General features: G+C 41.4%; 1 protein-coding gene across 2 annotated transcripts in view; it reads left to right on the top strand.

The window, feature by feature from the left end:
* The first annotated feature begins 318 nt into the window (after positions 1-318).
* Ibtk (inhibitor of Bruton tyrosine kinase) overlaps positions 319-14,239 on the top strand; it is a 67,587-nt gene continuing 53,666 nt past the window's right edge. For both annotated transcript variants that reach the window (XM_034483901.2, XM_034483899.2), the window contains exons 1-3: positions 319-625; positions 6,389-7,072; positions 13,099-13,195. In XM_034483901.2, coding sequence (XP_034339792.1) covers positions 6,752-7,072; positions 13,099-13,195 — 418 coding nt within the window. In that variant the 5' untranslated portion in view covers positions 319-625; positions 6,389-6,751. The remainder of the gene's footprint in view (positions 626-6,388; positions 7,073-13,098; positions 13,196-14,239) is intronic.

Below are 14,239 nucleotides of genomic sequence, written 5' to 3'. Positions count from 1 at the left end.
GCAGCAGGGCTGAGTCTTGGGGAGAGGACACCTCTGGTTTTCCAGTTATCTCACTACTAGTGATCCGGGAGGCAACTTTTCTAAGATGCCTACGTTTCCACGGAGTGGTGCTTGGGCATCCAGCCAGCTCCCTGTTTCCTCCATCCCGGTCTTAACTTCCCTTCCGAGTCTCGACCTGCGGGGAGGCAGATCTCCTAGGGTGACATCTGGCTCCAAGAGGAGCAGTACTGGTTCTGAGTCTAGGGCGGCAGCCAGTGTCGACTGCACCAAGGCCGGCAGGGTCAAGCTCCTCTGGGACTCTAGGGAAAGGCCACAGCCGAGGTACTGCCACGCTAGGCCTTGTGGGCAAGCCCCGACCAATCACTGTGGGGCATACACGAACTCCGGCCAATCAGCGCTCGTCTTATTCCCGAGTCCCGCCCGCTCTATCCCAGGTTCTCCGAACCCCGTCCCAGCGCCGACAGTCGCGGCTGTCGCTTTCGCTGCAGCCGCCTCCGGAGCTGACTCGGGCATCCCGGCTCCTGGCTCCCTCCGTGGTCCCTGTTAGCTTTCACTGAGGATGAGTCCCTGCGCGGCCGCGCGCCTGCCCCGCGGAGACCGCCGGCGCACCTTCATCTAGCGACTGGTGAGGGCGAGGGCGACGGCGTCCTGCCAGCCCGGCGGGGGAGCGGGGCCCGGGGACGGGACTCGCGGAGGGGGCGGCTGCGAGCTTCGCGCCGCGTGGCACGGGCGGGTGGCCTGGCAGCGCAGCCCCGCCGCCCTTGCCAGCTAATGAATGGCCTTGTCCCGCGAAGTGCTACGTCGCCGAGCTGCCCGACACGCCCTCCAGCGACGTTGCATTTCTAGTTCCTAGGGTTGACTGGTGTCACCTCCCTTGGATCCCTTCCTAGAGGCTCCCATGTCCTTTAAACCTTTGGTGGAGTTAACAAAGTTTGAGATCACGCGGCCCTTGCTGAGTTTGCAGGAGCAGGTCTTGCTTGAACATTTGCTCCTGGGTGGAAATGGACAGGGGTCTGTTCTGCAGAGTCAGGATAGAGGGGCCTTTTGTTCGTAGCTATCAGGTTGCAAAGGAATTTTGGTTCAGAGGGGAAATGGCCAATCCTGATTTAAGCCATGTTTGACTGTTATCTAACATAGTCATAAAACTTGAGTTGTTTTAGTCAGAGGGGATATTTTCCAAGGAGGAGAAGTTGAGGAGCACCTGTTTCCATTTACCTCGGAGTAGGTAACATTTGAAATAGTTTTTCCCCAATAGATAGTGTGGCTACCTCCTTAATATGCAAATTAGCAATCTTTTTTTCTTTTTTGGTCAGTTCCTCATTTCTCCGTGGAGTTACTTTCATTTGTTTTTAGAGACCTACTTCACAGTACCTAAGGACAAAACTATTTTTTAAAACACGTTTTGCAAAATTGAGTCACATCGCAGCTTTACAGTTTTTCAATTGGATATGTTAATTTTCGTGTTTTTTTCTTTTTAGTAAATCTTGTTTGAATGACTCGTTCAGTGTGCTGATTTGTGTGTGATGATTTCATTTCATTTTTAACTTTCAAGATGCTTGTGGATTATAAAATCCTAGACTGAGAACACCCATTAAGGGGTGTCAGTATGATTTATTACTTCCATTGACACATACTACTTTCTTATCACAGGGGAATAATTCTTTACCTCATCCAGGAATGCACTAATTCACTCCCTAAATTTTGGGCAAGTTTCCTGTAATGAAAATGAGATAGGTGTTGTACTGAAATTCTAGATCTTTTACACAGAATATTTGAGAAAAGCATTCAAGTGCAATATTAGCAGTACTAAATTATTGAGGGTCCTAACATTGTGAGTGTTTACTTTTAAAATGTTTTTAGGGCTTTATAAAAACATCTCTTTGATCATGACTCATAATCTGTAGGTTGTAACATTTAAATTAGTACAGACGCAAGTGTGCAGGGGAGGGGTTCTGGTTTTAAAGAGTCCAGTAAACAATGACCTTGCTTTACCGATTGTGAAAATCGTGACTTCCTTCTCCTGTACTGTACTGTAATGAGTTTAAAGTTCTTATACATGGCAAGGCATATGTATGTCCAAGGGAGGTCGGCACCATTAACTCACAAGGGAAGAATGGAGGAATCAAGAGCTCATGTCACTTGTCTGTGGTCTTAGGCGTAGCAATCCAATTCAGCGACCTCAAATGGCAGTTTTCTTGAGTATACTATATTGCATCCTATTGACATTCCTATTTTGAGAGAGCCAGTTGTTTGACAGCTGATGTCCAGAGTACTCCTCTCATTGTATGATCTTTAAGTGAGCTACTTGTTTTCTCACAGCAAGGTGAAGGTAGTCATATTTATAAGGGCAATAGTGAAATTGAAAATGAGGCGTAGTTAATTTAGATAGTTCTGTATGTACAAGTCTGTATGAAAGTACAAAAGATGGTCTTATGTTTATAAGCACTGAGAAGTACCTTTGTAAAGATTTGGATGAAAAGCATTTGAAGTAGAAAAGGCCCTAATATATATAGTATTGCTGTTTTCTGACCTATTTACTAAGATGTCCTATTTGCAGCTTTAATTTTTGTTAGATGCTTGTGCTATATGGATGAAATGTCTCATTTAGAACAGGTGAAGAGATACATTTTAATCTCATCTTTACAAATGAAAATATTGAAGCTTTGAGAAAATTCAGAGGTATGCTCAGGGTCCTTAGAGAAGCTATGTACTTGGGTCATGGTACTGAGCAGTAGCTGAGGGGAAGCTCACACCTGATCCGAAAGACAGACAGAGAGAGACTGAGACTGACCAGGCCTGGTTTGAGCTTTTGAAACCTCGAAGCTCACCCCAGTGACCACCTCCTCTAACAAGGTCACAGCAACTCCCAGTTTTTCCCGTACAGTTCAACTAACTGGGGACCAAGCATTCAAGCATAGGAACCTGTAAGAGCCCATTATTATTCATACCACTACAAATATGGAACCCCCACCCCCTTTTTTTAAATAATGTGATTTTTAAAAAGATTTATTTATTTATTTAATGTCTGTGAGTACACTAGCTGTCTTCAGACACACCAGACAGAAGAGGGCATCGGATCCCATTACAGATGGTTGTGAGCCACCATGTGGTTGCTGGGAATTGAACTCAGGACCTCTGGTAGAACAGTCAGTACTCTTAACCACCAAGCCATCTTTCCAGCTGCCTATCTGGAATTCTACCTAAACTTTGAAGAAAAAAAAAAAAAAAAAAAAAAATATATATATATATATATATATATATATAATTTTTTATATGCATATAGTGTGTTTGATTAAACCCACTATACATTTCTTTCCCTCCAATTTCTTTCCTGTCCTTTCTACCACTGTTCCCTCCCACTTTAAATGTGTTCTTTTTAAAACAAACAAACAAACAAAAAAAACCACTTAGACCACTTAATGTAGCCTGTATGTACTTGGGTTATCTGCTGGGGGTGTGGGTAGCCTCACAGGAGCCACGCCCCTGATGAAAACTAACTTTCTGTCTCCCATTAGCCATCAGTTGTCAGTAGCTTTTCAGCTAGGGAAGTGACTTCATGACCACCTCCCTGTCATATGCTAGGATTTTGTCTGGCTTTATCTTATTCAGATCTTGTGCATTCAGTAAGAGTGACTGTGAGTTCATATGCCCAGCCACCCTGCTGTGTTAAGAAAAACAGTTTTGCTGTAGACTACCTCTGCCTCTTCAGTTATTTTATCTCCTCTTCCATACTAATTTCTGGAACCTTGGGAGGATGGGGTATGATACAGATGTACTGTTTAGGGCTGGGTACTCCACAGTCTCTTATTCTGCATGCTGACAAGTTGTGGGTCTCTGTGTTAAACATATCTACTACTAAAAGAAGCTTCTCTGTGGGGGGTGAGTGACACACTGATCTATGGATATTACCCAGTCCCTAGGAATTAGTTAAGTGCTGTGCTCCTTTAGCAGAACAGTGACTCTCAGATAGGGCCTGTGACCCACCCAGCCATAGGTTCTTGGTCCTCATAACGGTGCTACATGTGAGTTCTGTCTTATGGAGCAAGCCTTAAGTCCAGTCAGAACGTGTTTACTGTGTGACATTTGTGCAACTATTATTCATATAACCTTGTCAGATTGTTGTTGTGATTCACAAAGTTCACAGTTGGGTAAGACTGTTGATTATTGGGTTGTTGTTGTTGTTGGAGGGGGGGTTGGATATATTAGGGGAGTGGGTGGTTAGATTTGTTTTTAAAACAGAATTACATTCTTTTTTTTTTTTAAAGAATTATTTAGTTATTTTATGTATATGAGTACACTATTTTCAGACACACCAGAAGAGGGCATTGGATCCCATTACAGATGGTTGTGAGCAACCATGTGGTTGCTGGGAATTGAACTCAGGACCTCTGGAAGTGCAGTCAGTGCTCTTAACTGCTAAGCCATCTCTCCAGTCCCCAGAATTACATTCTTAACTATGGATGAATATAAGGCCCTTGAACCATTGTTCAGGACTCAGTGTTGACTGGCAAACCTTTGTGGTGGAAAGACGGTTGGGGTTGAACCATTGCCAGTAGCTAAGCTAGCTAGTTAGACTTCGCTCAGTTTTCTTCAACATTTCACAGCTGTCATGTATTGTATTCATAACTTATTTGTTCCTTGGTTTAGACTTCTGTGTAGTTTCTTTTTTTACTGCTGTGATAAGACAAGATGAGAAACACAGCTTGTAAAAGAAATTGTTTATTTGGGGCCATGGTTTCAGAAGGTTAGACTCCATGATCACAGCAGAGCTAAGGTATGGTGGTAAGAAGAGCCGAGAGCTTACATCTTTGCCTGCAGACAGGGGGCAGTGAGAGCAATGGGAATGGCTAGTCTTAAACTTTAAAGCTGGCCTCCAGAGACCTGTTTTATCCAGGGCCATACCTCATTATCTTTCCCAGAATAGATCCCAACGACTGGGCTCGAAGTATTCAAAACTATGATCCTATGGGGCCATTCGCATTCAAACCACATTCAAATAGCTTGCCTTTTCTGATTTTCAAAATATTTAACCCTGCTCTCCCCTGTTGTTCTTACCCCATCACCGATGATGCCAGAAGCCTTGTCTTACCTTATCCTGCCATTTTAAGATTCTGAACATAAATGTGAATTGTCTACTTCAAGCACAAAAGGCTGTCTAATAACATCTAGCCTATCTTGATAGGACAGAGCAAGAGTGGTGGGGTTTTAGAGCTTGGAAGAGTAAAATGAACAATTTATTAAATACCAAGAATTTTTATTCTTTGATTTCAGGTTTTAAATTAATGATTTGAAGTGGGTGGGGTTTTTTGTTTTTGTTTGTTCTTTGTTTGTTTGCTTTTGTGGAACTATATTCAGTTAAGACTGTAGGTTTTCAGAAACAGGCCTAGAGTTAAAAATCAAGTAGTTTATTGCTTCATTGCTCTCATTTCTAAACAGTGAATCATAGTAGTCAGTATCAAAAAGCTAGTTAAGATGCTAACCTTTGACATATTATACTATATATCTGTCTAATGTGTATATGCACCAAACTTTCCCCTGTACACATGTACACATAGTGCCTGTTTCTGAAAAGCCTTATAATTGCTCCCCCCCAAGGATCAGATAGTAAGGACAAGTTTACACAGGGAAGGTTTTCCTCCTTTTGTCTTAAAAAGTTTATATAGCTTTAAGAGTTACATTGACTCTCATCATTATTTTACACTTTGAGGTTTCAGTTCATACTTCTTGTACATGTTGATTATAAAACCCTCTGTGTTTTCTTTTCTTTTCTTTCTTTCTTTTTTTTTTGGGGGGGGGGGTTTCGAGACAGGGTTTCTCTGTGTAGTCCTGGCTGTCCTGGAACTCACTCTGTAGACCAGGCTTGCCTCGAACTCAGAAATCCGCCTGCCTCTGCCTCCCAAGTGCTGGGATTAAAGGCGTGCGTCACCACCACCCGTCGACCCTCTGTGTTTTCATAGCTCTCTTTGTTATCTTTGTTTCTGAGCTCTTCTGATACCCTTAGTTTAATTATTTCCTCTGTACCAAGGGACCTTACAGGTCAGAAGATTCATTGGCCACCACGTGGTAAGAGCTGAAACATTGATTGTTTTGATAATGGTTAAGGTGCAGTTAGAGTTGGTGGCCATTTGGAAGAGGTTTCTCTTGAAGACAACAAGTTAGCTTCTGGGGACATAGCATATAGGATGTAAAAATACAGGAAATAATGAATGAAGATATGGAGATTCTGGAAGAAAAGAGACCTACATGAAAAATTGATGTATATGTGTGTTTGTTTTTTGCTTTTTTAAATGAATTAAGGGCATTTAGATGTGGAGTTGCTTATATTGTCAAGTACCTCAAGTACTTCAAGTAAGATTTGTAACTTTGCTTTTCCTTTGTCTCCCTGCAGGTCACCCTCGCAATTATGGCTATTTGAAAGGTTCAGACAGTGTGGAGGGGGAGTTCCCCTCCTCACTCCCCCTTGGTGCTTGACTCCAGGAATAATTTATAAACTGGGATTTTTTTAAATGAAGAACTTGTATTTGATATGAACTTTATAGAATTATTTATAAATTTTTGATTTAAGTGCCAAAAGATTATACAGAGATATATAGTTTTATATAATTGTTGTGACTACTTAAATTATAACCCCCAAAGGGCCATCTCTTCTTGATAATTCTTCCTGAATAGTATCTTTGTGTCCTGGCTTTTTCACTTTTAAAATTTACTTTGGTGACTGTTCTGAAGGAATAATCGATATAAAACAATTAGGATGGATTCAGCCACCCCCGACTGCACGCCAAAATGCAGATCCCTGAAGCATGCTTTGGATGTCCTTTCTGTGGTGACAAAGGGGAGTGAGAACCAGATCAAGACCTTTCTCTCCAGCTACTGCTACAACGCTGCAACTGTCAGGGACGCCTTTGGCAGGACCGCACTCCACCTGGTCTCCTCCTGTGGGAAGAAAGGAGTGTTAGATTGGCTTATTGAGAAAGGAGTGGATTTGCTGGTGAAGGACAAGGAGTCAGGCTGGACAGCGCTGCACAGAAGCATTTTTTATGGACATATTGACTGTGTTTGGTCTCTGTTGAAGGTTGGTATCATTAGCTTATTTAAAACTGTTATTTATTTAAACGTGCTCTTCTTGTTTCTTTTTCCTTTTATTGAAGACAGATTTTTTTTTCACGTTATACTACCCTGATTATGGTTTCTCCTCTCTTTACTCCTCCCGCATCTACACCCTTCCCCTTTGTACTTCCCATCCGAAGACAAACAAGCCTCACCTTTAATCCCAGCACTTGAAAGGAGGCAGAGGCAAGTGGATCTCTGTTAGTTTGAGGCCAGCGTGGTCTATATTGTGAGTTCCAGGATGGCCAAGGTTATACAGTGAGATTCTGTCTGAAAACATGCCTCTCTATAATGATAATGATAAAATAAAATACAATAAGATAAAATAAAAAGTAACCCATTGCAATTAGACAAAACAAACAGAAGGGAAAGAGCCCAAGAAAGGGCATAAGAAATAGAGGCCTACTCATTCACATACTCAGGAATCCTGTGAAAATGCTAAACTGGAAGCCATGATATAGATAGAAGAAAATATATAAATATAAATGAATGATAATAAAACATTGAGGTTAAAAAAAAAAGTGCAGACATGACACTCTGAGGCAGGGGACCTCCAGTTATGCTGCTGAGTTCAGGGTCTGGTGACCATCTACTGCTGAGCATGTAGCCTGCCCTCAAGAGTAGTTTGTTTCCCAAGTGAGACTCCCTTGGAGAAAACTAAATTGCCATTTGCAGGTGGTTATCAATTAGCTTCTGGGTCAGCTTGTGTCCTTTCAGTTCTCAGACTCCATCTTGTGCAAGCCTGTGCATGGTGCCAAAGACATGTGCTTTTGTCTGCTGTGTTTAGAAGGCCTTGTTTCATGTGTGTCCTCCATCCCTTCTGGCTCTTAAAATATTTTTGCCTCCTCTTCCATGGGGATCCCTGGGCCCTGGGGATCTGATGGAGACATCCTGTTTAGGACTGAGTGCTGTAAGGTCTCTCACTCTGCACATTGTCTGCTGTGGGTTTCTGCATTTGTTCTTCTCTACTGCAGGAGGAAGTAGTAGCCATCCAATGATGGCTGAGCAGGGCACTGATCGGCTTCTTTGGCATGTGCTTTTCTTAATCTATTTCATGTTGCATTTTCTAAGAGAGGTTTATATTTGCTTGATACTTTCACTGTTATAATTCATCTTTAGATTTAAAATCCATATATATTTATTTATATAATCTGTGTAAAACTTCAAATATACATCAAAGGTCACAATACATCATGAGCTACTGTGTAATTTTATATTATGGGCACTCCTGTGTGCTACTGGGGAAAAAAAAACCAACCTTGAACAGAGTTTATTTGAACAAAGACTGATTTATGAATTGGACAGCACCTAAAACCAGAGAGGTTCAGTGTAAGGATGTAGCTCAGGGGCAGAATACTCACCTCATCTTCTCAAGACTCAGGTTTCCACCTCCAGTGCCCACTCCCCCTCTACCTTACTCCAGACAGGCTTACAGAGTAGAAAACCTAATTACAGGTTAATTAGTGTCTGTTGCTGGTCAAGTCTTCCATCTGTTTTTCTGTTTATATTAGTTAGGCTTCTGCTTGCTTATACCAAAACTTAACTGTTAAAGTTACTCCAGTGTAATGTAATTCCACTGAAAACATTTGAATAATATCTTTGAGTATTTAAAAGACTTGTAAGTTACCATTGACTTCTTTACAAGGGTACTAGTTGTTGAACATCAGTTAGGGGTAGGAATTATAGTTTTGAAATAGTATATCTACTTGTTTAACTAGAATAAAATGTTTTTAGTTTAAAAATTTAATAATTAAAATCAACTTAATTTATATGAAATTTTCTCACTCAGTAGATTGCATCCAGGTTTGTTATGTAAATACCCAAATCAGAAAGTGTTTTGAGAAATACCCAGTGTCATTGGACTAATGAATACTGAGTCATGCATTCTAAATATATAACTTCGCTTTATATGGGCATTTTTTCAAGTTTGTGAAGCTCAGAAGTCAAGCTAGGTGTAGCTAAATTAGGAAGCTTATCATTAGTATTTTTATGTTTCCTTTTTTAAAAAGACATATTTTATGTCTAGGAGTACATTGTAGCTGTCTTCAGACACATCAGAGGAAAGCATCAAATCTCATTACAGATGGTTGCGAGCTATCATGTGGTTGCTGGGAATTGAACTCAGGAACTTTGGAAAAGTGGTCACTTCTCTAAACGTCTGAGCTGTCTCTCCAGCCTCATCTATTAGATTTTTAAAAGACTTATTTTTACAAATTTTTTGTACTATATGCTCATCAAAATAATTTCTAATGAATATTGGGTTGTAAATGTTGCTTTTATTTCCTCAGAAGAAAGGATGAGGCGAGATTCAAACCTAAACTATTCAAATACATTAGCCCAGAGTATTTCCTTCTCTGTTCTAGCCATCCCCGCCTAGGCCTAGGCCTGGAAACTTCTATCCTCTGAACAATCTAATCTTCCAAGACTGATTCAGTCTGGCTTCTCTTGGCTTCTGACTGAATTGCTTTGCCTGGCATTGTCCTAACTTTGGCAATATATTCTAATCTCTGGTTCCTTCTCATTCTCTGGCTTTTTCTGTCTTCACCTTTGTCTAACTTGTTCTCTCTGTGAAACTATCCTGGTAAAACTGCCATACACACTCAACACATCCCCTTAATTAGATATCACTTTCAAACATGGCTGCTTCCTTCTACAAACCAACCTTACCGTCATTCTTAGGGACTAAAAGTGAGTACTAAGAGAGTCTGTATTCCCGCCAGGTCAGACTGTAATCCAGAGCATGTCTGCATTCCAGCTGGATCACACACACCTGGAAGGTCTTTGGATGTGATCCCTTGCCAGAGCAGCCAGGTTACTGGATTAAAGTTCCTCGACAATTGATAGTGCAATATCTATTTTCTGTAGCTAAATCCTCTTAAGTGCCCTACTGAAGACATCTTGGATAAATTTCCAAACATAATTCCAAAAATTTCAGTTCTGTCTATAGAAGGGAGAGTAGTAGTGCTTCCCCATATCTGCTCCCACTTCTGTAAGGAGCCTCACTTCTCCCTTCTCTCCATGCAGGGAAAGCTAAGGAGTCAAATCGTCAGGGGGCTCCAGTCTTCTCTTGTCTTACCTCTGTATCCTTGTGTGCAGTCATTTCAACTTGTTGAGCTTTGGAGGGGCCTTCGTTTTTTTTTTTTTTTTTTTTTTTTCTGTCTGAAAGTTTACTAGTCGTAGTCTGTAGGGCTTCAGTTTAAACAGTTTGATATGGCCTAGAGTTTGGACTTTGCCTGCTTTGGATTTTCACGATGGTGTGCGTGTGCACTGGCTGTGAGAAGCTGGGAACCTGTGCTTTGGCCATTTTGCCCTTAGGCTGTCTAGAGTGGACTTAGGGACCACTGATAGATAACTAACAGTGAGCGAAGTTCACGGCTAAACCTTTTCTACCAAAAAAATCTTCCAAAACTGTTTAGTCTTCTCCTGTTGTAAGAGACCCGCTCTGCGTGTGCTTTCCTGTGGCCTTGCAATTCTGTCAGTGGAAAGGGGTGCAGGACAAGGCCTCATTGAGTGGCTTCATGTCAGCTCCCTCATGGACACCAGAGAATTTCAGGTGTCACATATTGGCAACTAGACACTAAAACCATGAATTCAGGCTCAGTGAATTTGCATCAGATAAAACTTGAGCTACAGCATTTTTATATCAAATGTCAAAATAAGCTGCTAAGTAAATATACACCCACACTGTCTATATTCTCAGTCCTTGATTGCTGAATACAGGAAACCTTGGCAGACACTCTGCCTACATAGAGCTACAGTAGACATAGCAAGCATAAGTATCATGGATTGGACAGCGTTATTCCACGATGCGAGGGAATGCCAACAGCTTTCTGTGTATAGGATTCTGCTGCGTCTGTTGCAGTGTATTTTAAATTGTTTCATTTATAATATTGGGGTGTGCCTTGGGCCTCACACATGATAGGCCAGAACTCCATGGTGAACTATACTTAGTCGTTTTTACATTTGGAGACTGGATTTTGGTCAAGGTGAATTCAATCTTGCAATCCTGCTGCCTAGTTGGGATTGTAGTCAAGAGTCATGACCCCATGTGCCATTGTCTTATACTGCTGTTTACTTATGGGTCGGGAAGAACTTGCTGTGATTTTTCTTACTGTTATGGAAACCTAATAGAATCCCAAAGTCATATGGGTTGAATGACACACTAACTGCAAGGTATTTAGAACAAATATCTTTTGAGGGTATACTACAGGCCAAAGATTGATGCATTAGAGACATTATAGGCACTACAGACATTGCAGTGAACATGACTAGGGCTCCTTTTTTTTTTTTTTAATTGAGTTTTTATACTAATATAGGGAGATAGGCAAAAATAAAATAAATGTAAATAAGAAACAGCTTTGGAATAATGTAGTGTTAGGATTTTGCACAAAACAAAGACCAGTGGTAGTAACATAAAGCAAAAAGATCTTAAGATGATGTCAGACACCCACAGAGGAGACAGCAGGACTTCCAAGTGACCTTAGACCTAGAAACAATATAGAATAACTATAAACATAATACTTTATCTGTAATTTTATCTTCCTCCAAATCCCAGTGATGATAGTTTTATCTTATAGTGTTTAGGGCTATACTTTTAAAATGAAAACAGATGCTAGTGTTTTCAGTAGCATTAGTGCTCTGTAATGAAATGATGTATAAAGTCTGTCTGTTTCACCCTTAGAAGACCATCATAAAAGTCTCAGGCTCTTACGGCTACTGTCGGCTTAAACACTATTTTGTAAATTACACATTTTGGAGATATATAAGGAGAGAATTATCTTAAATAAGTGGCATAGACTCTGCTCAACATATGTACATTTAACGTTCTAGACAAATATATTAGGAAGTAAGGAAGTCCTCAGGGGGTTCTAGAGACCAAGAGTCTAGAGTCTTGCATTCTGTTGAGAGGCCACTGCATTGAATCATGCAGATACATGTGGTAAGTAAGGCCTAGGAGGAATACATAGCATGCTAAACTCCAGGGATCTGAATTACGGAGTTCTCATTTGTCATGTGTATAGTTTGGAATATTATGCATGTCAGTCTGCCTTTCTTATTCTTGTATGACCAGGACGGGTAAGATGAAGGGAACAGGGCACTGATGACCACATCACAGGAGACAAACGCTGACCACTGCTGCCTTTGCTGTGAAATCTTTGCAACCCTTACATTTATAGAGATGAAATAGACTATAAAAAGTTAGTGTGTCTGTAAACGTGCTTTACTACATGTATACAGATGTAGGTCCTTCCAGGCCATCAGATATACTGCTTCTGGTTTGTTTGAAGTCACTGTAACAGAATACTTGATGAAGAAATTGGGTTTTGGTGTGTTTTTCGAGGTGTCACACCATTCTCATTGGTTCCATTGCCTGGGGTCTGTGATAGCACAGCGCATCATGGCCGGGAGCCTGGGGTAGAGCACTCAACTCACCTTGTAGTGTTTGCAAACAAGAGGAAGGAGCCAACACTGTAGCTCTGTCAGTAGTGCAAGGCCCTACCTGTCAGCAGTTCGCCACCGCCCAGCAGTGCTACGGGTGGAGGCTTGGAGTCTCAGTGGAGAGGTATTTACCCTTGGGGCTAGAGAATGGCTCAGCAGTTATAGTGCATACTGCACCTTAGGGGACTGGAGTTCATCTCCCAGCACCCACACTGGGTGGCTCACGAGGACCGGTAATTCCAGCTCTAGGGGATCTAATGTCCATTTCTGTGTCAATGGGCACTTGTACACACACACACACACACACACACACACACATACCCCAAAACCCAAAATTTTAGAATGTTATTTCTTTCTTGGTCTGCCAATAATTGAGCATTTGATATTTTTTAGTTCTTTTGTATATCAGAGAAAAATGTCTGTGGCTATGAGAGATAATGGTTATTTTCTGTTTTCAATGTGTTTATGGGGTTAATCATTTGATTTTGATATATAAGAGTAGACGTTACTGATTTGGAGTAAATTGATAATATGTACCTTTTTTTTTCTTAGCATGGTGTTAGCTTGTATATGCAAGATAAAGAAGGATTGTCACCATTGGATCTTCTCATGAAGGACAGGCCAACTCATGTTGTGTTTAAGAACACTGGTAAGAACGGTACCACAAACACAGTTTAGCAAGGTACAGCTTTGGAAACTCACCTATTTATTTATTTATATTCTTTAATAATTTCTTTATAGTTCAGACTTTATCCCCCTCCTGGTCCACCCTCTGACCCACATCCCACACTTCCTTCCCGCCCCTGTCTCCAGGAGAATGTCTCCACGCCATCAGACCTCCCCACTCTCTAGGGTCCCCAAGTCTTCTCTGACTGAGTTCAGAACCGGCAGTTCTCTGCTGTATATGTGTTGGGGGCCTCATATCAGCTAATGTATGCTGCCTGGTTGGTGTCTGAGAGATCCTTGGGGTCCAAGTTAGTTGAGACTCCTGGTCTTTTTGGTGTTGCCCTCCTCCTCAGCTTCTTCCATCTTTTCCATAATTCAACCACAGTGGTCAGAAGCTTCTGTCCATTGGTTGGGTGTAAATATCTGCATCTGACTCTTTCAGCTGCTTGTTGGGCCTTTTGGAGGGCAGTAATGATATGCCCCTGTTTGTAAGCACAGCATAGCATCAGTAATAGTGTCAGGCCTTGAGGCCTGCCCCTGAGCTGGATCTCAGTTTGGGCTTGCTGCTGGACCTCCTTTCCCTCAGGCTCTTCTCCATTTTTATCCCTGCAGTTCTTTTCAGACAGGAACAATTCTGGGCCAGAGTTTTTGACTGTGGGATGGCAGCCCCATCCCTCCACTTGATGCCCTGTCTTTTTACTGGAGGTGGACTCTACAAGTTTCCTGTCCCCACTCTAGGGCATTTCATCTAAGGTTCCTCCCTTTGAGTCCTGAGAGTCTATCATCTCCCAGATTTCTGGTACATTCTAGAGGACCGCCCCCAACCCCTCTGGAAACTCGTAATAGAATTCAATTGTGATTAAAATATTGAACATTTATTTGTTTGAATATGTACAAAGAACTTTTATGTCTGTTAGGTTTTTTTGTGTACTCACAAAGTTTGTTTTGTTTTTTTAAAATTGTATGTCTGTAAGAGTTAAAATACAGCCCAAAGTGTTGGCATTTTACAATTTTCACTAATTTAAAG

Source organism: Arvicanthis niloticus, chromosome 21 (genome assembly GCF_011762505.2).
Source record: "Arvicanthis niloticus isolate mArvNil1 chromosome 21, mArvNil1.pat.X, whole genome shotgun sequence".
NCBI lineage: Eukaryota > Metazoa > Chordata > Mammalia > Rodentia > Muridae > Arvicanthis > Arvicanthis niloticus.
Note: the sequence above shows the minus strand (reverse complement) of the source record. Positions and strands in the feature narration are given on the sequence as shown.